Source organism: Miscanthus floridulus, chromosome 8 (genome assembly GCF_019320115.1).
Source record: "Miscanthus floridulus cultivar M001 chromosome 8, ASM1932011v1, whole genome shotgun sequence".
Classification (NCBI taxonomy): domain Eukaryota; kingdom Viridiplantae; phylum Streptophyta; class Magnoliopsida; order Poales; family Poaceae; genus Miscanthus; species Miscanthus floridulus.
Window position 1 is genome coordinate 118,531,236 of NC_089587.1, and position 25,473 is coordinate 118,556,708.

Genomic DNA, 25,473 nt, shown 5'->3' on the forward strand with positions numbered 1-25,473 from the left:
CAAAAACGTGAAGGGGGAGGCTACTATTATAGGCCGGAGTGGGACGAGAAGGCGAACCATTCGCCTAGGTTCACGTGCCCGCTGTGGCGCATCATGTCACCTCCCTCCGAAGATCGTGCGCACGCTATCTCTGATCGCGCCCTCAAAGGACACGTTGGATGACGGTTCACCTGGTTGATGGGCCAAGAACCATCACAGGTAAGGAGGGGTACCAAGCTAAAAACACTCCTACAGCCCATTAAGGACCAGGAGTTCGAAGGCTGGCCCGCTGATGGGTTCATATCCGCTCCGAAGCACCCTTAGAGCAAGGGGTGGAAAGGGATGGGCCCACTAGCAGCTAGTACCTAGGCGCACGAGTGCCGTGGGCATCTCGGAAAATGTTCGAGTCTTGGTCGGTACCCAGTCCATGGTTTTTCCTCAAAGAAAGGCAACGAGCCCATGTGACCAGACGAATGGACCCAAGAACTATATGGATTGGCCACCAAGAGCCTGGAGTCGATCACCAGCTGACCCATGCTGGACCCCCGTGAATAGGAAGTTGGGGCCCCACTCGTACTAGCCCCTTAATAGCTCACCGAGCACCATGTTTTGTCCATCGAGAAAATACATGGCACGGCTCAACCCCTCTGTTTTATCAAAAAACGCTTAAGGGATCACGAAGACGAGCCGACCCTCGACCGAACCCCTGCTACGTGCGGGGCTCGAGGGAAGTTGGACTCGCAAGGAGACCAAACATGAGGTCGAAGGACGACGACGAAGCGATTGGATCCTAGGGGACCAAAATCAAGAAAAATCTTTTTGACCTCCCGAATCCTACTGTTACATGTCCCGAGAAGACCAATCATGACAAAAGAGAATCGCCTTCCTGCTAGGACATGCCACTGGCTACAAAAAGAAGGCCAAGGCCTTCAGAGTCCTCCGGTCTAGAAAAGCCTCCAAAGGAGTATTCTACTCCTCCGTAGGCTCGGGGGCTACTGTCGGGTATCGATATTAGGGATACCCAAAGCAAGGAAGTTAGCACCCACGCGGACTTCCCTAGATGGCTCAAGATGTATTAAAAGGTCTTGCCTGACCCCAAGGCCGCAAGCTCCATCTCGCTCGACCTTGAGGCTACGGGCTCCGTCTCGCCTGACCCCTTGGGTGCGAACTCCGTCTTGCCCGACCTTGAGGCCGTAGACTCCATCTTGCCTGACTTCAAGGCCGCGGGCTCTGTCTCATCCGACCCCTTAGGTGCGGGCTCTATCTCGCCTGACCCCAAGAACGCGGTTTCCGTCTCGCCCAAGGTCGCGGGCTCTGTCTTGTCCGACCTCGAGGATGCGGGTTCCATCTCGTCCGACGGGGACCCATACCATCGCCAACCACTCCAGGTCCAAGCGTATGGGCCTAGGTCAAAACTCTGACACTAGAGAAGTGGCTGACACGCCTTGATCTAACCCATGGCCATGATGGGCCATACATGAGGATTCACATCAAGAACAGTGTCGGGCGTGCCGGTGCTGTTCTACCTAATCCTCGTACGGACGCAGATAGGCACGTGAGTTCACCATGATGTCCGTCGAGACAGAGTGGAACGCCATGATTAGTAGATGACGCCTCCGCATGGCGCTAGTGATAAACAGGGCTGTGACATGGAGCCATCCTTGTTGACATCTATAGGATCGCGCGGGACCCGCATGAAGGAGAAAAAGGACCCAGCAACCCTAGAACCCTTCTTCTCTCTCTTGTTCTTCTCCTTTTTCTCCTCTATAACCCACGCTTTCCCTTTGCCTATACAAGGGGAAGCAGGGCGCCCCATGTAAGGGGAGATCTTGACATAAGAGCACAACATGAGCGCACGGCTGAGTGGCAAGCGAGCTCTCAGCACCCGTTCACTCCTTCCACTAGAGACGTGGGATCCTCTCCCTCTCTCGCCTGTTTGTAACCCCTACTGCAAACCAAGTGCCGGTAACATGAGTAGTAGCGAACTAGACGTAGGGACGTTCTGCCTAAACCAGTATAAACCCTTGTGTCCTCCGAGCACACCATCCAAACCAGACACGCAAATACAAATTTACTCATCGATTTTTCGAAAACATAGACACTGAGCGGGAAGCGTGGCTGCGGGGCAGACACGGACGTGGCTTCAACGACTTGGGCAGACGTGGACGCGATCTCTATGCCCTAGGCGGACACGGCCTTGATGGCACCCCTGGAGGACACAGCCTTGATGGCGCTCCATGTGGACATGCAGCTGGCCGACAGGATCCACGCGTCACACACGCACTAGAGGCACAGTGATAGTGGCAGGAGGCGGCATGGCTAGAGGCGGAGCAGGACTTCGACCGGGAGCATGGTGGATGGGACACTGGCACACGAAGCCCTCACAGGCGGTGCGCCTCCTATTCCTTGGACTGGTGCCATGGTCACCGTGGCTGCACCGGCTCTCCTCCCATCATCCAGACCATCGTCAAGGATTCCAGCCCCGGCAGCGGATGGCCCATGCTCACCAAGACCAACTATGCCAAGTGGTCCATGGTGATGAAGGTGAAGATGCAGGCTCGGCGCATGTGAGACGTGGTATGGTATGGCGACGCCAACTTCGATAAGGATCGGCGGGCACTAGAGGCGCTTCTTGTTGCTATTTCGACGTAGATGCACTCCTCCCTCGTAAACAAGCGGACGACCAAGGACGCCATCGCCACGGCACACATTGGCAGCGACCATGCCCATAGGTCCATGCTTCAGATGTTGTGTTAGGAGTGGGAGAACCTGGCTTTCAAGCCAGGTGAGGACGTCGATGACTTCACTCTCCACCTCAACACCCTGATGCAGCAGTTGGCGTAGTACGGCAACAATGACATCGATGAGGAGAGAGCCATAGAGAAGTTCCTCCGCATTGTCCCCAAGAAGTACTCGCAAGTCGCCATCGCGATTGAGATGGCACTGGACTTCTCCGAGCTATCGATCGAGGAGGTGATGGGTCGCCTCAAGGCCGACGACAACTGTGAGTAGCTACTTCCCTTAGAGTAGGTCACCATCGGTGGTAAGCTTCTCTTCACCAAGGAGCTATGGCTCGCTCACCAGTGGTAGCGGAAGAAGGGGGAGGCCTCGGGTCCTTCGGCTTTGGGTTCATCGAGCAGCCGCAAGCGTTGGCCGCGCAAGCGGGACAAGGCGCATGGTGGCGCTCCTGACGGTGTCGACGACAACCGCAAGGCTACCCGTGATGACACCTGCAAAAACTGTGGGAGGACCAGCCACTGGGCCAAGGACTACCGGTAGGCAAAGCACGACGATCAAGCACATGTTGTGCAAGCACAAGAGGGTGACGAGTCGGCTCTCTTCTTTGTACATAGGAGCATCAAGCCGCACTCCTCTCCAGCGCCACCCGCCGCCGTGCTCCTCCACCTCGACGAGCCACGGGCCCATGTCTTCCTCAGCAACAGGTATGGTGGCGACAAGATCGACGGGTGGTACCTCGACATCGGCGCCACCCAACACATGACCGGGCAGCAGGAGTTCTTCTCCGAGCTCAACTCTGACGTTCGAGGCTCTATCAAGTTTGGGGACGCCTCTGCCATGGAGATCAAGGGCGTCGGCTCCGTCGTCTTCACCACCAAGATCGGTGAGCATCGACTGCTCACCGATGTCTACTACATCCCCACACTGAGGAACTCCATCATCAGCTTGGGACAGCTGGATGAGAAAGGCTCATGTGTGGAGATCGAGCACGGGGTCCTACATATCTGGGATCGCCATCGTTGCCTTCTCGCCAAGGTGAACAGAGGCGCCAACCGCCTCTATGTTCTTCATGTGCAGGTGGCGCAACCCGTGTATCTTGTAGCCCACCGCAACGACGACGCTTGGTGGTGGCACGAGCGCTTTGGGCACCTCAACTTTGAGGCCCTAAAGCAGCTCGGCAACAAGGAGATGGGGTAGGGCATGCCACAAGTAGAGCATGTGGAGCAGTTCTGCGACACCTGCGTCCTCAAAGCAGCAGCGGCTCCCCTTCCCCCCGCCAGGCGAGCTTCCACGCTAGGAGAAGCTAGAGCTCGTGCACGACGACCTCTATGGCCCCGTGACACTAGCCACACCTGGAGGTCGGCGATTCTTCCTGCTCCTCATCGACGACGTGTCTCGGTACATGTGGGCGGTCCTGCTCGACACCAAGGCGGTGACTACGGACGCCATCAAGCTGCTATGGAGAAGGAGTGCGGCCGCAAGCTTCGAGTGCTACACACTGACAACGGCGGTGAGTTCACGATGGCTGAGTTCGCGGCGTACTGCGTCGACTTGGGAATCTAGTGCCACTTCTCCACGCTGTACACCCCGTAGTAGAATGGCGTCATTGAGCGCCGCAACCAGACGGTGGTGGCCACCGCCCGCGCTCTCCTCAAGCAGAGAGGGATGCCAGCAATCTACTAGGGGGAAGCGGTGATGACTACCGTCCATCTCCTCAACCGCTCGTCCATCAAGGCCCTTAATGGCAAGACGTCGTACGAGGCCTAGCACAGGCGCAAGCCGATGGTGAGCCATCTCCGCGTCTTTGGTTGTCTCGCCTTCGCAAAGGAGCTCAACCACACTAGCAAGCTCGATGACCGGAGCACGCTAGGAGTCTTCATCGGCTATGCGGAGGGCATCAAGGCCTACCGCATCCTCGACCCTGCGACACAGTGCGTCCGCATCTCCTGGGACATTGTGTTTGATGAAGGGCGAGGCTGGGCTTGGGACAAGGCGGTGGATGATGGCTCAACTTCAACTCTCAGAGACTTCATCGTCGACTACGTCCACTTCGAGGGAGCCAGGGGAGCTAGCAGCTCATCTTCACCAAGCTCGTCTACCTCAGCACCTGACTCGCCATCAGCTTCGGCTTGTACTCCACCGCCTACACCACTAGCAAGCCCTCCACAACTTGTACCACTGACTCCCTAATCTCTTGCATCGGCGCCCACACCCCCAAGATTGGCACCAGCAGCTTTGGTCCGTGACGAGCAGCGCATGGTGGAGTTCACCACTCCGCTGTCAGACGACGAGGATCGCGTCGATGCCTACCACGACGACAAGCCTCTGTGCAAACACACCTTGGACAACATCTTCGGTGATCAGCCCATCCCTAGACTGGCGATGCACGACTTCAAGGCAGAGCCGCACCTTGTGCACAAGGATGGTGAGTCCCGCTCCTTCGCTGAGGCGAAGGGAGACGCGGCATGGCGCGCCGCGATGCAACAGGAGATGGACGCGGTCGAGCGAAACCGAATGTGGTAGCTGGCGGATCTTCCTGCCGGCCACTGCGCCATCACCCTTAAGTGGGTCTACAAGCTCAATAAGGATGAGGCCAGAACAGTGATCAAGCACAAGGCACGTCTGGTGGCGTGCGGGTTCATCTAGCAGGAGGGAGTGGACTTCGACGATGCCTTCGCGCCCGTTGCGCGGATGGAGTTCGTCTGTCTCCTCCTCGCACTGGCGGCCTAGGAGGGTTGGCGTGTGCACCACATGGACGTCAAGTCCGCCTTCCTCAATGATGACCTGAAGGAGGAGGTCTATGTCCACTAGGCGCCAGGATTCATCATCCCCGGCAAGGAGAACAAGGTTCTTCACCTGCGCAAGGCCCTCTACGGCTTGCGATAGATGCCCCGAGCTTGGAACACCAAACTGGACTCCACCCTCAAGCAAATGGGGTTCCAGCAGAGTCCTCACGAGGCTGCTGTCTATTGGTGGGCAAGGGAGGCAATGCCCTGTTGGTAGGCGTCTAAGTCGATGACTTGGTGATCACCGGCACAAAGGAGGCCGTGGTGGAGGCGTTCAAGGAGGAGATTAAGGCGGCCATCCAGATGAGCGACTTAGGCCTTCTCTCCTTCTACCTAGGGATAGAGGTCCACTAGGACAGCTCCGACATCTCCCTTTGCCAGACTGCCTACGCCAAGCGCATCGTCGAGTTGGGCGGGCTCACCGGCTGCAACCCAGCCCACACTCACATGGAGGAGAGGCTGAAGCTGAGCCGCAACAGCACGGCGAAGGAGGTCGATGCCACGTGGTACCGGCGCATTGTGGGCAGCCTTCGCTACCTCGTCCACACACGGTCGGACCTGGCATTCGCCGTTGGCTACATCAGTCGGTTCATGCAGCGACCGACGATGGAGCACGAGCAGGCCATCAAGAGGATCCTCCGCTACGTCGCGGGCACTCCCGACTATGGCTTGTACTACCCGACATGTCCCGGTGTGGAGCACTTCATCGGGTACAGTGATAGCGACCTCGTCAGCAACATCGACACAAGCAAGAGCACCAGTGGGACGCTATTCTTCCTCGGCAAGTGTCTGATCAACTGGCAGTCAGTCAAGCAGCAAGTGGTGGCTCTGTCCAGTTGCAAGGCGGAGTACATCGCTGCCACAACCGCTTCGACTCAAGCTCTCTGGTTGGCTCGGCTGCTGGGCGATCTCCTGGGCAGAGACGTAGAAGTAGTGGAGCTCAGGGTGAACAGCAAGTCCGCCTTGGTCTTGGTGAAGAACCTCGTCTTCCATGAGCGCAGCAAGCATTTCCGTATCAAGTACTACTTCATCAGGAGCTGCTTGGATGAGGGGAGCATCAAAACCGGCTACATCAACACCCAGGATCAGCTCGCCGACCTTCTCACCAAGTCCCTTAAGCGGGTCAAGTTCCAGGAGCTTCGCGCCAGGATTGGGATGGTTCAAATTCCCCAGAAGACGCCACACAAGACTTAGGGGGAGAATAAAAGCATAAGCCTTGTGTTTATCTACCTATGATACTTATCTAGAGTAGTTGGTGGCTGTGTTAGCCCTTATCTTTATTCTTATCTTGCTTTAGCATCTACTTTTAGCATCTCTAGAATATGTTCTAGCTTTTTTAAGTTACAAGCAAGCTATCCTATATATATCCCCAACCTGCCATAGTTGTGGTAAGATTAATGAAATAAAAATTCCAGCCCAAACATGTGATTTGGTTCTAACATGCAAGCGCAACAATTCTTGAGAAGACATGTTTAAGTGGGTAGATTGTTTCAAGGAAATTACAGGATTTTGGAGCAAAACATGTCCTCCAAAAATTCGAGCATGAGGCTGCAGCACATATTTGCCTTCCTCCAAAAATGTGAAACGGAGAAATTCTCCTCTTCAGCGATGCTAGAAAGAAAAAATTTTCCAGCAGCCATAGTTCTCCCTGCCATCAAGCACAACACACATGATCTACTGCTGCGTACTAGTTTTTCAAGAGAAACAATTTCGACAAACTATCAGAATCCGAGCTTATGTTGCACATTGACCACACGAGGGGTTTAGCAATCCCTAATCGTGTCCCACTTTCTCAATCAAAGCATACTTTCACAATTAAAGCATTTCCCATGTAGCAGTTCACTGCCATCGATCTGCAAACATGTCATCCAGGCAATGAAGTTCGAATCAAAGTTCAGATGGATGGGACAAGGACGATCTCCTACCCCTCCATATTAGCGATCCGAAAGCCAAGATCCAAGTTCCTAACATTACATAACTAAAATCCACTAATATAGTGCTCGTGCTAACGCTACGGCTTTATTTTAGGGATACATATGAAAACAACTAAACGACGATATTTTTTTCCATAGTTTAACTTTTGCACAATTGTATTTGAACATGTATCCAATCTGGGAAATACTTTTGCATAAAAAGACATAATAAAGTCATTTCTCACATTAACCATCTAATTTACAATCTGTCTAAGTCCTTAAACATGTCTTGGAGATCTTCAAAAGAAGCTGTCAAAACTTCAAAATTGTGAGTTAGGCATCAAAATTACCAAACTTCAAAATTCTCATTGCATTTTTTAGAGCTATCAGGGATCTTGTTCTGCATATACTCTTTTCAGAGCAATGCAAGTGCGTGCTACAACTAATCAAGAAAAATGGGGACTAATGAAAAGAACTGGTTCAGGGTCTGAACACGAAGCCATAACTGAATCAGCGGCAACAGGTACACTGCATGCCTTTAACTAAAACTAATATCAAGAAGATTCAAGACCTGTAGACAAACTTAACTAAAACTAATATGAAGAAGATGCCTAAAAGAATATGGCAAGGAGAAAAAAAAATACTAACTGCTCTTTGAATTCCTTAAATTGTTTAGATTTTGTTTCAAGACCTTTCATCTGGGAACTAACTTCTAAGTATTGCTTTTGAGCTTATTCAAGATAAGCTGAAACCAAAAGCTGTTGAATTGTTGCCAGTAGCTGCCAAAAAATACCATGATAAAAATACCAGTGGATGACCATATACAACAACAACAACAAAGCCTTTAAGTCCCAAACAAGTTGGAGTAGGCTAGAGTTGAAACCCAACAGAAGCAATTAAGGTTCAGGCACGTGAATAGCTGTCTTCCAAGCACTCCTATCTAAGGCTAAGTCTTTGGGTATATTCCATCCTTTCAAGTCTCCTTTTATTGCCTCTACCCAAGTCAACTTCGGTCTTCCTCTGCCTCTCTTCACGTTACTATCCTGACTTAGGATTCCACTACGCACCGGTGCATCTGGAGGTCTCCGTTGCACATGTCCAAACCATCTCAACCGGTGTTGGACAAGCTTTTCTTCAATTGGTGCTACCCCTAATCTCTCACGTATATCATCGTTACGAACTCGATCCCTTGTATGACCGCAAATCCAACGCAACATACGCATTTCCGCGACACTTAGCTGTTGAATATGTCGTCTTTTCGTAGGCCAATATTCTGCACCATACAACATAGCAGGTCTAATCGCCGTCCTATAAAACTTGCCTTTTAGCTTCTGTGGTACCCTTTTGTCACATAGGACACCAGACGCTTGCCGCCACTTCATCCACCCTGCTTTGATTCTATGGCTAACATCTTCATCAATATCCCCGTCCCTCTGTAGCATTGATCCTAAATATCGAAAGATATCCTTCCTAGGCACTACTTGACCTTCCAAACTAACATCTTCCTCCTCCCGAGTAGTAGTGCCGAAGTCACATCTCATATACTCAGTTTTAGTTCTACTAAGTCTAAAACCTTTGGACTCCAAAGTCTCCCGCCATAACTCCAGTTTCTGATTCACTCCTGTTCGGCTTTCATCAACTAGCACTATATCGTCCGCGAAAAGCATACACCAAGGGATGTCCCCTTGTATGTCCCTTGTGACCTCATCTATCACTAAAGCAAACAAATAAGGGCTCAAAGCTGACCCTTGATGTAGTCCTATCCTAATCGGGAAGTCATCCGTGTCTCCATCGCTTGTTCGAACTCTAGTCACAACATTGTTGTACATGTCCTTAATGAGCCCGACGTACTTCGTTGGGACTTTATGTTTGTCCAAAGCCCACCACATAACGTTCCTTGGTATTTTATCATAAGCCTTCTCCAAGTTAATAAAAACCATATGTAGGTCCTTCTTCTTCTCCCTATACCGCTCCATAACTTGTCTTATTAAGAAAATGGCTTCCATGGTTGACCTTCCGGGCATGAAACCAAATTGGTTCATAGAGACCTGCGTTATTGCTCTTAAGCGATGCTCGATAACTCTCTCCCATAGCTTCATAGTATGGCTCATCAACTTAATTCCCCGATAATTTGTACAACTTTGAATATATACACATAAACTTTTCTTAATAATTTTAACTACTACCATTCCCCATAACCAATCAACATCACAGGCTTGACATAGTCATAACACCCGTAAAAAATACCATGTCAAAATTTGTGATTTTAGTTAATTACAGGCTTAATTACTTGCTCTTGTTATTTCAGACATGAACCTACGAGGCATCAACATACAGACTTGATAACTTGCCAATAGCAGTACAGACTTGATAACTTGCTCTTGTTATTTCAGACATAACGGAAAGACATACTGGAGGTCCTAACCTGATCGTCAATCTGCGGCGTCTCCTCGTCCTCCCTTCCTGATCCCTGCAGCGAGGGAGGCTCCCTGTCGCGCTAGAGCAAGCCGGGGCGAGATGCAGCGGCCGGACGGCGAGCGCGCGGTGTGAGCTGCTTCTGCTAGACGGCGTTGGCGTGTTGCTCAATTGTCAACGGCCGCGACTGTGAGCGATGGAAGGCTGCTGGCGCTCGGCAAACTGCACGCACCTGCTTGCCAACGCAATCAGCAAGCTGCACGCACCTGGCTGCCAACGTGGCGGCCTGATCTCGACCGGTGCAGGCGCTCGGCCGCCGCCTGATCTCCACCGGCGCACACGGTTGGCCGCCGCTTTATCTCCACCGGCCGGCGGCTGATGTTCCTCGGTTCCTTGAGCGTTCCATGCGTCCAATGAGCGATGGCGAGCGCGAGCGATATGGCGAGCGGGTGCGCGATCGCGGCAGGGGGCCACGACGGGTAACCCGAACACTCATACAGGATTTCGCATCCACATGCTGTCAATACTAAAAAAAATAAGTACTCAAATTGTTGGGGCAACTTTTATTATCTGTTCACAAGTCATCACATCAAAAACTCTAGAATCGGTCTCATCATGAACACAACATTGTATCTACAGACAACAGAGCTCAAACAATGCTATTGAGGAGTGGCTAGTTTCTTGGCATAAAGTTCTCATAGTCAGACAGTTAAAGGGAAACTTCAGTTTAATACCACAACTACAATTCTTATAACTCAGTTTAAAAAAATAAGTACTCAGATTGCTTCTAATGCAAAATTCATGCTATCCAATACACTATTTCTCGTTAGTCAAGGGATACTAAATTCCATGGCAGTTAATTATCCCATTTGTGTTCCCATCTGAATTTACCTTCTCAGCTTCTGATTGATACCATCAGTTATAAATTTCCATGTTACTCAAGTTTGAACATAGATGAACAAAGCTAATAATATCCAGACCTTAATTGATAACGAAGGGAAATCCAAGCTCTAAATACAATCATCCTACACACCTGCTCCACACAAGGACCAAAGTAGCATCTCCGGTACCCTGAACAAGATACATATTTTTTAGGAAACAGCCACACCAAGAAACAAAAGGCTAAACAAACAATCAAGAGTATCTGAAACAATTGCTTGGCACTTACCCCATGTGCATAAATCTTTCCAGCTGTGACATATCTAAATCATAGGCTTCCACTCAAGGACCTCTGGCATGGTCGGAAAGTGCATGAACCTGGAGGCATAGGCCAATCAAACGTCCATCAAAACACAATATTTTTAGCACTGCCAACGAAAGGACCATCAGATGAGGCACAATCAGCGGAGACCTTTGAGGGTGCCCTTGCTGCTCCAGCTGCAGCTAGATGCCCAGAGCCAACAGTCGTGCCGACGCCTACTCCTCCACAGTCCGCAGGCATGCCAAGAGCAGCTACATCCACCCTAGCAGGATCTTCTCCACCATCGGGCGTGCGGATCTCCGACATCTCGCGGGCGAGTGGATCTGGGCCGCCCCAGCTTGCCGCAGGTGCTACCGCCACCGCCGCCCACGGGAGCACGGTCCTGACCACTCAGTTGCTGCCACGGTCACGGCCGCGGCGGCCTTGCCCAGCCCCCGCCCAATGCTGCTGCCGCTCCGCCCACGGGTGAGCGCACGCAGGGGCTGCCGCCGGCGCAGGAAGCGCGTGCAAGCCACTGCTGACACGCTGTGAGCACGCCCGACCTCTCGATTTTTTTTCGGAGACAAAAAAGTGCTGGGCGTGTGGGGCGGTGGGATTCGATCCCTGGCCTAGGGGCGGCGCTCTGCCTCCACCCCTCCATCCAGGCGGCGCGGTGGCAGATCCAGGCCGCCCCGACCTCCTGGCCACGGTACCATCGCCTCGCCCGCTACTTCTCCTCCAATGGCGTGGAGGCGCTGCCGCCGTCTCCTGACCCCGCCTTGCATTGATTTTTTTTTTTTTGGAAAATGCGTGGTGGGTGCGGGAAAACAAAACCTGAGGCGGGATCGAAGCGTGCTCGGGTAACGCGGGCATTGGCAGCTAGGGCGCGGGGTTGCTGGTTCCTGGAGATCCATTGAAGGATGACCGTCGAGGGAGGAGAGTTAACGTGGTTCTTACGTTTCTAGGGTGGTGTTTTTTTTTTTTTATATATTGGTGTGGACGTAGTTAAGGTCATGACTATAGAGTGGGTAATTATTGGATGAATGTAGGATAATTTGAAGTGGTGTATTATAGGTTTAGAGATAGAGATAGAGAAGAGATAAAGGAGAGAAGAGAACGCACCTGAAGAAGGCGCGGAAACCGACGCATAAAAGCGTGCCTCCTCTTTCTGACCGCCTTCCGGACGAATCGAGCGTGGCTGGACCGCAGTCGGTCGCGGCGGAACAGCTACACTTGTGTGGACGACCGTTTGGCATGAAGCCCTCATTTCCGGCTGCCGAGGAAGATGAGGTAGCAGCCCCGCCGTTGGACCGTCGCCGGCGGCGGCATTGGGCGAGAGGAGTTTCGATGAGTTGGGGGACGATTAATTGGGCCCGTTCAATTTCCATTCCACCTCAGCCCATTGGCTGCAAGCCTGCGATGGATACTACTCCATGGGCCTAATGTGCACTGACAGGACAAGATAATCGGGGTATTTGCCATCTCTCTGTGCTTCCCTCAATTTTTTTTTTTTTTTTTTGCCATCTCTCTGTGCCACACCGTACAACTTTACCACTTTAATTAATTAATTAATACGCTTTGTAAAACTGCCATCAATTCGGTAACACTTTGACTTATTATGCCGTGCGACACATATGTATTTATGGTTATATATTAAAAAATATCATATGTATATTATAGAAATAAATTAAGATTGTTGGAACGAGATTACTTTAGGTGAAACATGTCCACCCGGATTTAAGTTCTCGACTTAGCACGGGTGCTCGTATTTTCACGGTGTTATGCTTTCGGTGGTAGGCGATATAATGGCAAAGACATATGAAAATGTTTCGGATATAATGACAAATAGTAATGGTGCTATTCAGCTCGGCAATATCACCACTACAAGATTTGTGGGTTTGTATGACAAACAGAAACGGTCACGTAAACTACAGAGTTGGTCACAAAAAGTATGTTATGACGAAATGTCACCGTCACAACGGTCGTCATATAACGACCGTCGCTAAATGTACCGTGTGACGAAAATATGGTGGACCGTCACAAAATGTGGTACCTTTTGTAACGGTATACACTGTTGTCACGTATTGTTCTTTTTTATGACGCTAACTTGTGTCACATAGTGTTCAGTCAACGCGTCACAGAATGTTGCTGTCGACCCGTGCGAGCCCTATTTAAGATAGTTTTTGTGACGCTTGTTTGGCGTCATATAATTTGTCACATATTGTTGACCTCTGCTGATGATTTTTTGTGTCATATATTGTCGAGTTTGGGCGTCACGTAATACCTAAACGACCGTCACAAAATGTCTCTAAGAACCTGGTTGAAACACTTCTTGTGACACATTTTGTGACGATACAATCCCATCATATATAATCATGGACATTTTATGACGGCATTGCTGTGTCATGCTACCTAAAGCAGTCCCAGACCATTCAACGACGACCCTTTCATTCAATGACGACCCATATATATATATATGACCAATATCAGACAAATATGATCAACAATCTCATCACAACATACACTCCATCATCAACAATCTCATCACAGCATACACTCCATCATCAACAATCTCATCACAGCAACCATCTCACAAGTTCAAATCCATGATAAGGTAAACACATCAGTACATCACACAAGTTCCAGGTTCCATCACATAGGTTCGAATCCATCATACATGTTCTAACATGAAACAGATGCAAATAAGTTCTATCACACACAGGTTCCATCACACAGTGCATGGAATTCTAACAAGATCACAACATAGAGTTTGGTACCCTGGCAAGGGGTTAAGCTCAGGCAAAAGGCATCAGCAACACAAACTGCATGTTCACCTACCTCAATCTTTCTGGAGTTTGAGCATAGCTCGCAGCAGTGCATTAGTTTCTTCAAACTTGCTATTCATCCCCTTCACTTCCTCTTAGGTCTGCCGCAGCAAAACTTGGTTTTCTTCAAGAGCTTGCTGCTGAGCTTGAAGCTGTGCTTGTAGCTCTTCCTGCTTCCTAGCAGCTTCCTGTCTTTCTGCTTCTATTATTGCTTGAAACTGAGCCTACAGGCGGGCCTCGGTAGCTGTCGATGTGGATGCCGCAGTCTTTGACCCTCGAGCGACACCAATGTTTGGAAGGAAGGTGTGAAAGCATCTAGGCCCCTAGTTGGATTTCGGTGATTAATGTCAATACAAGATTACTATGACTAACGTGTGTTTTGCAGAGGCAATTAAGTTAGGTCATGGTAATGAAGATCGATTGGGCAATCGAGGTTGTCATGCCCCTACGATGGAAATCATTTCGGTTTTCAAAGGATGGACGACAAGGTTAAGGATGACTAGTTCTAAGTGTCGATTGGAGTTGGAGAGACACTTAGAGTAGTTTAGGACTTTGTTTTTCCTTTGGCCGTACTATGAAGGGGAGTATGAACGGGTAGCTTGACCTAGTTAAGTCTAGTGAGTTAGGTGTGGTGCACACTTGTTAAAACTAGCTCTAGGTAGCTCCTATGAATGCCTAAGATCCTTTGGAGCAAACTTCATTCACACATGTTCGAAAGTTGGAAGTGAATGGAGAGTCAAACACTGACCGGACGCTGGCTCCGGTGCAACCGGACGCTGGCCGCAGGGTCCGGTCAGTTCATTTGACTGAGGTGGTCAAGTCTGGTGTGACCGGACGCTGGAAGGTCATGTGACCGGACGCTGAGGGCCAGCGTCCGGTCGACTCCAGTAAGGGTCCAGACTTGGAAAAGAGTGACCGGACGCGTCCGGTCAGTGTGACCGGACCCTGTGTATCCAGCGTCGGTCGTTTACAGTAAGCATCCAAGAGCGACCGGACGCGTCCGGTCGGTACTGACCGGACCCTGGCAGCGTCCGGTCATCACTTGAAAACTGGTTCGCGGGTTGAACTGACCGGAGCGTCCGGTCATCACGACCGGAGCGTCCGGTCACTCCCGCAGAAGCTCATAACGGTTAGTTTTTCAGGCTGCCTTATAAATAGAAGCTCCACTCGTGAGTGGAGCAACTTTTGCTCATTCCAACAGCTGAGAAACACGTTTGTGAGTGCCAAGAAGAGCAAGGTCCTAGTGAGGTGTTTGTGATTTGAGAATCCAAGAGAGTAGCCTCACTAGCAAATCAAGAGTAGCAAAGTGTGCATCCATCTTCTCATTAGGCTTCGCGTGGTCAAGTGAGAGTTCGTGCTTGTTACTCTTGGTGATCGCCATCACCTAGACGGCTTGGTGGTGATTGGGAGTTTGGTGTTCACCCGGTGAAGCTTGTGGGTGACCCAACTCAAGTTGTGAGCGGCTTTGGGTGATTCGCCGTGACGGAGTGTCGAAGAATCAACCCATAGAGAGCACTTGATCCTTGCGCGGATCAAGGGGGAGCTACACCCTTGCGTGGGTGCTCCAACGAGGACTAGTGGGGAGTGGCGACTCTTCGATACCTCGGCAAAACATCGCCGCGTTCCTCTCTCTCCCTATTTACCTTGAGCACTTACTTTGAGTATTTACTTTGAGCAATTCAATACTTGTTTTACATCCATAGAATTGCTTGCTAGAGTAAGGTTGGAATATAGGTTGTGAGTTCGTTGTGCATTAGTTTGATAGAAACACTTTTCTAGGCACAAGGGGTTAATTGGGCTATCCGTAGGATTTGTTTATTGCAAGAGAATTTCGAATTAGCCCAATTCACCCCCCCTCTTGGGCATCTTGATCCTTTCAATTGGTATCAGAGCCTCGTGCTCACGTTTTTAAGCTTAATCGCTTAGAGCAAGATGTCTCACGGGGATGGACCTCCTCCTATCTTTGAGGGAGATGATTTTCCATATTGGAAAATCCGCATGGAGGCATACTTAGAAGCTCTAGATGTTGGAATTCTTAGAGCCGCCTCTCAAGGGTTTCCCGCACCTAGGAATGCCGCACAACTTCAAGGCGATGAAGTGAATTATGAAAAATGGAATGCAAAGGCTCGCAACACCATTTTTAGAGGCCTTTGCAAAGAGGTGTTCAATCGTGTAAGGAACCACAAAGACGCCCATGCTCTATGGTCGGACGTTTGTGCGCTCCATGAGGGAACTAAGAGTGAGCGTGAGGAACGCTATCATCTTGTGATTAAAAAGCTAAATTCTTTTGAGATGTTTCCCAAAGAAAGTGCTAATGAGATGTACTCTCGATTAAATGTTCTTGTAGAGGAAGTCAATGGGCTTGGACTAACTCAAATGTCACCATCCGATGTTGTGAGAAAAATCTTGAGTGTCCTCCCCATTGATAAATATGGGCACATTGTGACCGTGCTACATCAAGGTGATCTTTCCACCGCTACACCGACACAAATCTTGGGAAAGATCAATGCTCATGAGATGTACATGCACATCACACCACAAGATGGCTCATCCTCTACAAAGAAGAAAGAGAAGGACTTAGCATTCAAAGCTAGCCAAGACAAGGGCAAAGCAAGACTTGAGTATGAGAGCTCAAGTGATGAAGATGATGAAGAAAGCCTTGCCCTCATGGTGAAGAAGACCACCAAGATGCTAAAAAGGCTAAATAAGAGTGGCATCAAGTTTGATGGCAAGAAGAAGAAGTTCTTCACAAGCTCAAGAAGAAAGCCAATCTCCGAGATGGATTGCTACAATTGTGGCGAACTTGGCCATCTAGCTCATCAATGCACAAAGCCCAAGAAAGACAAGTTCAAGAACAAGGGCAAGAAAGATGATTCAAGTGATGAAGATGAAAAGAAGAAGAACAAGCCATACAAGAAGAGAGATGGCAAAAAGAGGGACTTCTACAAGAAGAAGAAGAGTGGCAAGGCCTACATTGTCGGTGATTGGCTCACGGACATTGATTCATCAAGTGGATCATCCGATGATGAGAGTGACGATGAAAAGGTGGCCGCCATTGCCATTGATCTTGCATCTTCACCGCCACCATCGCCATCATCCTCTACACACCTATGCCTTATGGCCAAAGGTGAACGCAAGGTAACTAAGAGTGATGATAGTAGTGATGGTGAACATGCTAGTGATGATGATAGTGATAGCGATGATGATGACTCACCTACATATGATGATCTTGTCAAAATACTAAGAAAATATACTAAGATCATTAGAAAGAGTAGAGCTACAAATGAAAAACTTGATGCTAAAAATGATTCACTCTTAGCTAAGTGTGATACATTAGAAAAGGCTAATGATGAGCTCAAAGAAACAAATGATTCTATATCATCCAAACTCAAGGAGCTAAAATCTTCTAAGAAAGAGCTTAAAGATAAAAATGATAAACTTGAGTGGGTGCACAATGAGCTTATCACTAGTCACAATAAGCTAAAAGATGAATATACAACTCTAAAAATCAATTATGACACTCTTATTATTGCACAAGAATTCTTACCAAATGAGCCACATGATGCTACTAACCATGTTGTTAAGATTGATATAGCGACCTCATGTGATGATTTAATTGATGAGAGCATTGAGCATGGATCTAGTAGCAAGGGCAAGCAAGTGGTTGAGTGCAATGACTATGATGAGTATGTCAAGCTCAAGAGTGACAATGAGAAGCTCTTGAAAGATCTTGAAGAGATGAAAAGTCACAACACCATTGTGCTAGAAACTCTTGATCATGACAAAAAGGTGATCCTTGACAATGAGAAGCTAAAAGAAGAAATCAAGAAACTCAAGGAGGAGAAGAACAATGATATTCTCAAGGAAGAGAACAAGAAGCTCAAGTTGGAGAAAGAGCATCTCAAGGTGGGATTGAGCAAGTTTGCTAGAGGCAAGCATCTCCAAAGTGAGCTACTCATGAATACCGTCATGAAGATGGATAGAAGTGGCATTGGATATATGGCAAGTGTAGAGAAGAAGAAGGCTCAAGCTCAACACCAACAATCAAAGCCAAAGCCAAAGCCAAAGAGATGTTTTGAGTGTGGACAAGAAGGCCATTTTGCTCATGAGTGTCAAACTCCACCACCACAACCCTTGCCTAAGCATGCTAGACCCTTTGCTTTCAATGCTCACTACATGCTTAGAAAAGATTCGAGTGGAAAGATGAAAGTCATGTTCTTAGGTCCCCCCAACAAGAGTAGGCCTAAGAAAATTTGGGTGGCTAAGTCACTTGTTGAGAAGGTGAAGGGCCCTCAACAAGCTTGGATCCCTAAAGCTTGAATCTCTTGTGTGTAGGTGAACTACAAGACCGGTGGAAGTCATTGGGTTATTGATAGTGGTTGCACTCAACATATGACCGGTGATCCTCGTATGTTCACCTCACTAGATGAAGAGGTAGATGGACAAGAGAAAATAACATTTGGAGATAATTCAAAGGGCAAGGTTAAAGGATTGGGCAAAGTGGCAATATCAAATGATCATTCCATCTCCAATGTGCTCTATGTTGCTTCATTGAGCTTCAACTTGCTATCCGTTGGACAATTGTGTGATCTTGGCTTTCAATGCTTATTCACCGAGAAGGAGGTTGTTGTATCCAAGGTAGATGACAAGCAAGTGATATTCAATGGATTTAGATACAACAACTTATATCTAGTTGACTTCACCTCCGAAGATGCAAACTTGAAGACTTGCCTATTCACCAAAACAACACTTGGGTGGCTATGGCATAGAAGACTTGCTCATGTTGGAATGAGCTCACTCAAGAAGCTTATGAAGAATGATTTGGTGAGAGGGTTGAAGGATGTGAAGTTTGAGAAGGACAAGCTTTGTAGTGCATGTCAAGCCGGCAAGCAAGTTGCAAACACTCATCCAACCAAAGCTTTCATGTCAACCACAAGAGTGCTAGAACTCCTACACATGGATTTATTTGGACCAACAACATACAAGAGTTTGGGAGGAAATCTCTATTGTCTTGTGATTGTGGATGACTATTCAAGATATACATGGGTGTTCTTCCTTCATGACAAATCCGAAGTTGCATCATGTTTCAAGAAGTTTGCCAAGAGAGCTCAAAATGAATTTGAAGTGAAGCTAAAGAAGATAAGAAGTGACAATGGCAAAGAGTTTGACAACACAAACATAGAAGCTTATTGTGATGAAGTTGGAATCAAACATGAAGTCTCCGCAACCTATACTCCTCAACAAAATGGTGTAGTTGAGAGGAAGAACCGGACTTTGATCACTCTTGCAAGGACAATGCTAGATGAGTACAACACTCCCGAAGCTCTATGGGCGGAAGCAATCAACACCGCATGTTATGCATCCAACCGCCTATTTCTTCAAAAGTTCCTTGTCAAGACACCATATGAGTTGCTCAATGGGAAGAAGCCGGACGTCTCTTTCTTTAGGGTGTTTGGTTGCAAGTGCTACATCTACAAGAAGCGGCAACACCTAGGGAAGTTTCAAAGGCGTTGTGATATAGGTTTTCTTGTTGGTTACTCATTGAAGTCCAAAGCATATAGAGTATTTAATCATGCCACCGGCTTGGTTGAAGAAACATATGATGTGGAATTTGATGAATCTAACGGCTCCCAAGGAGCACATGAGAATCTTGATGATGTAGGTGATGAACCATTGAGGGAGGCTATGAAGAATATTCCGGTGGGAGACATCAAGCCAAAAGATGATGAAGATGATGTACAAGTCATTAATCAACCCTCTTCATCAAATGTACCACAAGATGGTGAAAAAGTTGGGAGAGTAGAAAATGAAGATACTCATATCTCCCATGAACAAATGGTGGTACAAGCACAAGATGTTGATGCTCCACAACCTCCTCCTCAAGTGGTCAATAGAAGAAATACACCTCTCCTACAAGATCATCCACAAGATCTCATCATAGGGAGTCCAACAAAGGGGGTGATGACTCGATCTCAAAAACTTACTTCATTTATTGCTCATCACTCCTTTGTCTCTTGCTATGAGCCTACCAAGGTAGAAGATGCTCTTAAAGATCCGGATTGGATCAATGCCATGCATGAAGAGTTGAACAACTTCACTCGCAATGAAGTTTGGAATCTTGAAGAGCGACCAAAAGATGCAAGAGTCATTGGAACAAAGTGGGTGTTCCGCAACAAGCAAGATGATCAAGGTGTTGTTGTGAGGAACAAGGCAAGACTAGTGGCAAAGGGGTTCTCTCAAGTTGAAGGTTTAGATTTTGGAGAAACCTTTGCACCGGTTGCAAGATTAGAAGCCATCCGTATCCTTCTTGCATATGCATCACATCATGAAATGAAACTATATCAAATGGATGTGAAAAGTGCATTCTTAAATGGCTTTATTAATGAACTAGTCTATGTTGATCAACCTCCCGGGTTTGAAGACCCTAGATATCCTAATCATGTTTATAGGTTGTCCAAGGCACTATATGGGCTTAAGCAAGCCCCAAGAGCTTGGTATGAGCGCCTTCGGGATTTCCTTATTGAGAAGGGCTTCACCATTGGGAAGGTCGACACCACACTATTCACCAAGAAGCTTGATGGGCATATCTTCATTTGTCAAGTATATGTTGATGATATCATCTTTGGATCATCAAATGAAGACTCATGCAAAGAATTTGGTGAATTGATGTCTAAGGAGTTCGAGATGTCAATGATTGGTGAGCTTACATTCTTTCTTGGTTTTCAAGTCAAGCAAATGAAAGAAGGCATCTTCATCTCTCAAGAGAAATACACAAAAGATCTTCTCAAGAGATTCAAGATGGATGAATGTAAGCCAATCAAGACCCCAATGCCTACCAATGGACATCTCGACCTAGATGAGGGAGGTAACTCGGTTGATCAAACTCTCTACCGTTCTATGATTGGTAGCTTGTTATATTTAACCGCATCTAGGCCCGACATCATGTTTAGTGTGTGTATGTGTGCTAGATTTCAAGCTAGTCCTAAGGAAACACATTTAATTGCCGTAAAAAGAATCCTTAGGTATCTTAAGCACACACCAAGCATTGGCCTTTGGTATCCCAAAGGAGCTTTATTTGAATTACTTGGCTATTCCGATTCGGACTACGCCGGATGCAAAGTTGATAGAAAGAGCACATCCGGAGGGTGCCATTTGCTTGGTAGATCACTTGTGTCTTGGTCCTCCAAGAAACAAAATAGTGTGGCTTTGTCCACCGCCGAAGCGGAATACATTGCCGCGGGTGCTTGTTGTGCACAAATATTATACATGAAACAAACTTTACTAGACTATGGAGTAGTTCTAGAGAAAGTACCTCTTTTGTGCGACAATGAAAGTGCGGTAAAACTTGCAAATAATCCGGTTCAACACTCTCGCACCAAGCATATAGATATCCGCCATCACTTTCTAAGAGATCATGTAGCTAAAAATGATATATCACTAGAAGGTGTAAGATCCGAAGATCAACTAGCGGATATCTTCACTAAACCGCTAGATGAAGCTACATTTTGTAGATTGCGGAACGAGCTCAATGTACTTGATTTTTGTAACTTCACTAAAAATTGAGCTTGTGTTGTCCCTTGCATTCATTGTAAAATACAACATGTTTAATTTGTGGCAATGCATATAGGGCTTGTCTAACATGGTTAAGATAACCGCCGAAAAGCGTGTGAAGAAGCTTAACCTTGGATCAAACTTGACAAGCAACTAGATTTACTTACAAGTATTACATATGCATGAATGTTGTTTTGTCATTTTGTTCCATTTGCTCTCTTGTTGCCTATTTTCTTAAAAAGAATTATAGCCTAAGGCAAAATATTTTGAAAAATATGAGGGTTTGAGAGAGGTCACTCACATCAGTCCCAATTGGTGTTTATTTGGATCTTATTCAAGTTGGGACTTGATTGGGAACAGGTAGCGCGAAGGTATGTTGAAGAATTGCTGGGAAAGGTGCACCGGACGCTGCACCGGACGCTGCTGTCCAGCGTCCGGTCAGTTCACAGGAGGTGAACTGCTGTTGAAGGAGTGACCGGACGCTGCGTCTGTGCGTCCGGTCAGAAAGGGCTCAGCGTCCGGTCGATCGGAGGATGACAAAGTTGTACTGACCGGACCCTGCCTGCGTCCGGTCATGGACCACCGGACGCGTCCGGTCGCGATTCCAGAGGATTTGGACCTCTCTGGAATCGACCGGACGCTGGGTGGTAGCGTCCGGTCGCTACCACCGGAGCGTCCGGTCAGTGGATCTCGCGCGACTTCATGTCTCTATTTCGATTTCCTTTTCTGTCACGGTTTGGGGGATTATATTAACGGGCCTTCAAGTTTTTCTCTCCTCTGACCTAACCAGCGCCGCCACCTCCTCGCGCCCAATCTCGCGCACGCGCCGCCGCTGCCTCACCAAGTCGCCGCCGTCCTTTTGCGCCACCGCGCTCAGCCCCCTTGCCTGCACCGTTGCGCCGCCGTCTCCTCGCGCCTCACCTGCGCCCGCGCCTCCGTGCGCCTGCCTAGCCGCGCCAGTCGTGTCTTCGCCTCGCCGCGCCTCCACGCTCGGCCCCCCGCTCGCCAGTCGCGCTCCAGCCGAGCCACCGCTGCCAGCTCGCCTCTGCTGCACCTCGCCGGTCACCTCGTGCCCAAGCTCGCTGCCCAATCAGTTGCCCAGGGCTATCCTCCCATTGATTGGTATGGCAATCTTTGTATTTCAATCTTGATCTCAAATTATGACCTAGATCAAATTCTAATCGCACTGATTCCCCATTGCATTCAGGGCAGTCTGACCTAACCCTAGCCCGGTTCCGAGGAATCCCCCGCGTGACTATCTTATCCTCTTCTCGGATCGCTGATTCGTCAGGTAGAAAGCCACTACGATTCAATTCGCATCTACATTGCTTTCTCTGTTAGGATTTCGCATCCATTAGATATATGGTATTTATTTGTATATCCATCTATTCTATCGTGCAGCGAGTCGGTTCCGTTGTGTTTCGTCTGGCAGTTGGCAGTAAACTCGGAGCCAAGCTCGCGAGTAAGGATCGAGGCCAAGCCTCGAAAGCAGCAGTTTGACAGTTGATCTTCATCAGCGACAGTTCACCATCTTGTCAGTTCAGATGGCTCGCACCAAGAATGTTGGTGGTGGTCCAGGTGATGATGATCGGAGGCCCCCGCCTCGTCAGCCAGCCGGATCCAAAGGCAAGTCAACCAAGCAAGTAACATCCAAGAAGCGGAAGTACCCCGACGCAGAGACAGCAAGAGCAGCAGCTGTTGTAGAGGCCGCAGAGCGTGCCGAGAGAGGTGGTACCCGCAGCGGAGTTGTCATTGCAGATCAGCCAGTTTCACCCGCAGTCAGAGCTGCGATTGAGGAGGCTGAGCGTCGTCATGGTAGTCCAGCTGGGACTGCCACGTTGGCAGGACGACGGGTTGCCATTGAGGAGGGTCCATCAGCACAGCAGCAGCCCCCACCAGTAGAGCCTCAGCCAGCCCAAGAGACTCAGGAGAGTCAGGAGACCGAGCCGGCACCTCAGCTACGTCGCTCGAGTCGCACCAGTGCTGCAGTTCCACCGAGGCCAGTTACACGGCGCAGGGGTTCATGTCCTCTGCCCAGACCTCAGGGTCCGCCTCCAGTGGTTCACCTCGACTTGAGGGCCGCTACAGCCAGGCAGGTTCAGCAGCTGCGGTTTGTTGAGTTTGAGGTATGGTTTCCTCCGAGGAGGGATGAGAGAGCAGCTGAGGGGTTCTACACGCCACTGCATGAGGATTTCTACAATGCATATCTTAACAGTGGGGCAGTGTTCAGATCACAGAGGGTCTAGTCAGATAGAGTCCATTGTGGCAGCAGCCGGAGAGGGCATTCGGCAATACTTGTCATATTTGCCAGGATTGTCAGATCTGATTGGACAGACGGGGATATATGTACCATCTTGGGTCCGTTAGTTTTATGCCTCACTCTACATCGATCCTCATCACAGATTCATTCACTTTGCTTTCAACGGCAAAGACCACAGAGTGACTAGTGGCAGAGCAAGGGAGATACTGAGACTACAGGAGCAACCTATAAAGATGCATGAGGTTTGCTATGGACAGCAGGGACCTCCCAGGCGTCCCCATGGAGGGTTGGTACCCCCTACAGACTTAGTGCGGCATTGCTTCAAGGAGCCATTTGGTGAGGGGTCGAGCAGGAACCCCAGTGACTTGACTCCTACAGCGAGGATACTAGAGGCCATCATCAGGAGGACACTAGCTTCCCAGGTTGGGATACAGGGAGGGCCTGACTCGCTTACAGCTCTAGGCTTCTCAATGCCATCATGCAGATGACAGTGTTTGACATCTAGGGACCTCCTTCTTTCAGAGATGGAGGATACTATAGCTGAGGGATTCAAGGGTCGCAGGCAGCTTCCCTATGCTCACTGGATCACTTTCCTCATCCGCAGAGTTGTGATGGATAAGCCCCCTGGCATGATGGATGAGTATACAGGTGCCACCACAGAGTTCCCAGCTTACAACCTGTCACAGCGGATCAGACACGCCACTCCTCAGGCTCCCAGTTCAGCCTAGCCGTCGCCCCGACGTGCCAGAGTCTGCAGCTCAGCAGGATGAGATCATCAGAGGGATTGCAGCCACTGAGGAGGAGGAGCTAGAGGCACAGCAGGAGGTGAGCGAAGTACAGTGATAGCTCCGACGACGACTACCAGCCTATACCTCAGATGCCTCCACGTCGACACGATGCAAAGGCAGGTAGCTCCAGTTCTGCTCCACCTGCTCCTCAGACAGACCCAGCTCTCATTGCTATTCTTGAGCAGATGCAGCAGGATCAGACACGACAAGGCACAGGAGACAGCTGCCAACTTCGCACAGTTTCAGGCTCGTCAGGACGAGTTCCAGCGGCAGCAGCAGCTCCTTCAGCACCAGCAGTTACTTATGCAGCAGCAGCTCATGGGATTCATGCAGCATGTAGTGACAGCTATTGGGGTCCCAATGCCACAGCCTTCGCCCCAGCTTGCACAGCCTCCTACCACTTCGACGACTCCAGCAGTACAGCCCATCGGGCTTCAGAGTCAGGGACAGCCTCCAGTTCAGTTCCCGTCACCTCCAGTACAGGTGTCCCTAGTGGTTAGCCTCACCGGGTGTTGCCCCGCAGTTCACGCCTTTTCAGACGGGCTTTACACCAGAGCAGTCTTCCTCGCTGTTCGTGCCTGAGTCGTCAGTCTCCAGGAGTCTTGGAGCATCATTCAGCGAGTTGACCGGCATGCCTACTCCGCCTCACATGCATACTGCCGGTCCATCTACAGCAGCTCCTAGCTATCATGACTACTCAGAGGCTCCCCTCGTCTGTCGCCTCGTCAGATCCTACGACAGACTTACTTGCAGCGTCACAGGCAGCACCAGCCCCAGCTCAGACCCAGACCGCTTCAGCGACACTTCCTGCTTCAGAGGGTCAGTCAGTTCAGAGCTCAGGATCAGATGATGATGTCGCCCAGTTCCATCTTGCTCCACGTACTTTAGCGCCCGACTCGTCCGCTGCAGCCCCGCCGTCCGACCCTTAGGTTTTGGTGTTTGATGCCAAAGGGGGAGAGGGTTTGAGTATGTAGACTCAGGGGGAGCGAGTTTTAGGGGGAGCTAGTTATCTAGTATTAGCTTATTATATACATTTG

General features: G+C 49.2%; 1 protein-coding gene and 1 long non-coding RNA gene across 3 annotated transcripts; one reads left to right on the forward strand and one right to left on the reverse strand.

Annotated features, from left to right (window-relative positions):
* The first annotated feature begins 5,951 nt into the window (after positions 1–5,951).
* LOC136469804 (secreted RxLR effector protein 161-like) lies at positions 5,952–6,698 on the forward strand. The gene has a single exon (XM_066467863.1). The coding sequence runs from the start codon at positions 5,952–5,954 to the stop codon at positions 6,696–6,698; it is 747 nt and encodes a 248-aa protein (XP_066323960.1).
* A 3,218-nt stretch (positions 6,699–9,916) lies between these two features.
* On the reverse strand, positions 9,917–11,917 carry LOC136473399 (uncharacterized). 2 transcript variants are annotated; one of them, XR_010762607.1, is made up of 4 exons: positions 11,184–11,917; positions 11,001–11,089; positions 10,813–10,903; positions 9,917–10,349 (listed from the first exon to the last, which is right to left on the reverse strand). It is a non-coding gene; the product is annotated as an uncharacterized lncRNA (long non-coding RNA). The 2 variants fall into 2 exon arrangements; XR_010762606.1 differs by having other exon boundaries at positions 10,866–10,903; positions 11,184–11,898.
* Positions 11,918–25,473: the final 13,556 nt, after the last annotated feature.

Excerpts from the sequence above, each read along its gene's own strand:
- LOC136469804 (XM_066467863.1), top strand. The coding sequence starts at position 5,952 with ATGGAGGAGAGGCTGAAGCTGAGCCGCAACAGCACGGCGAAGGAGGTC.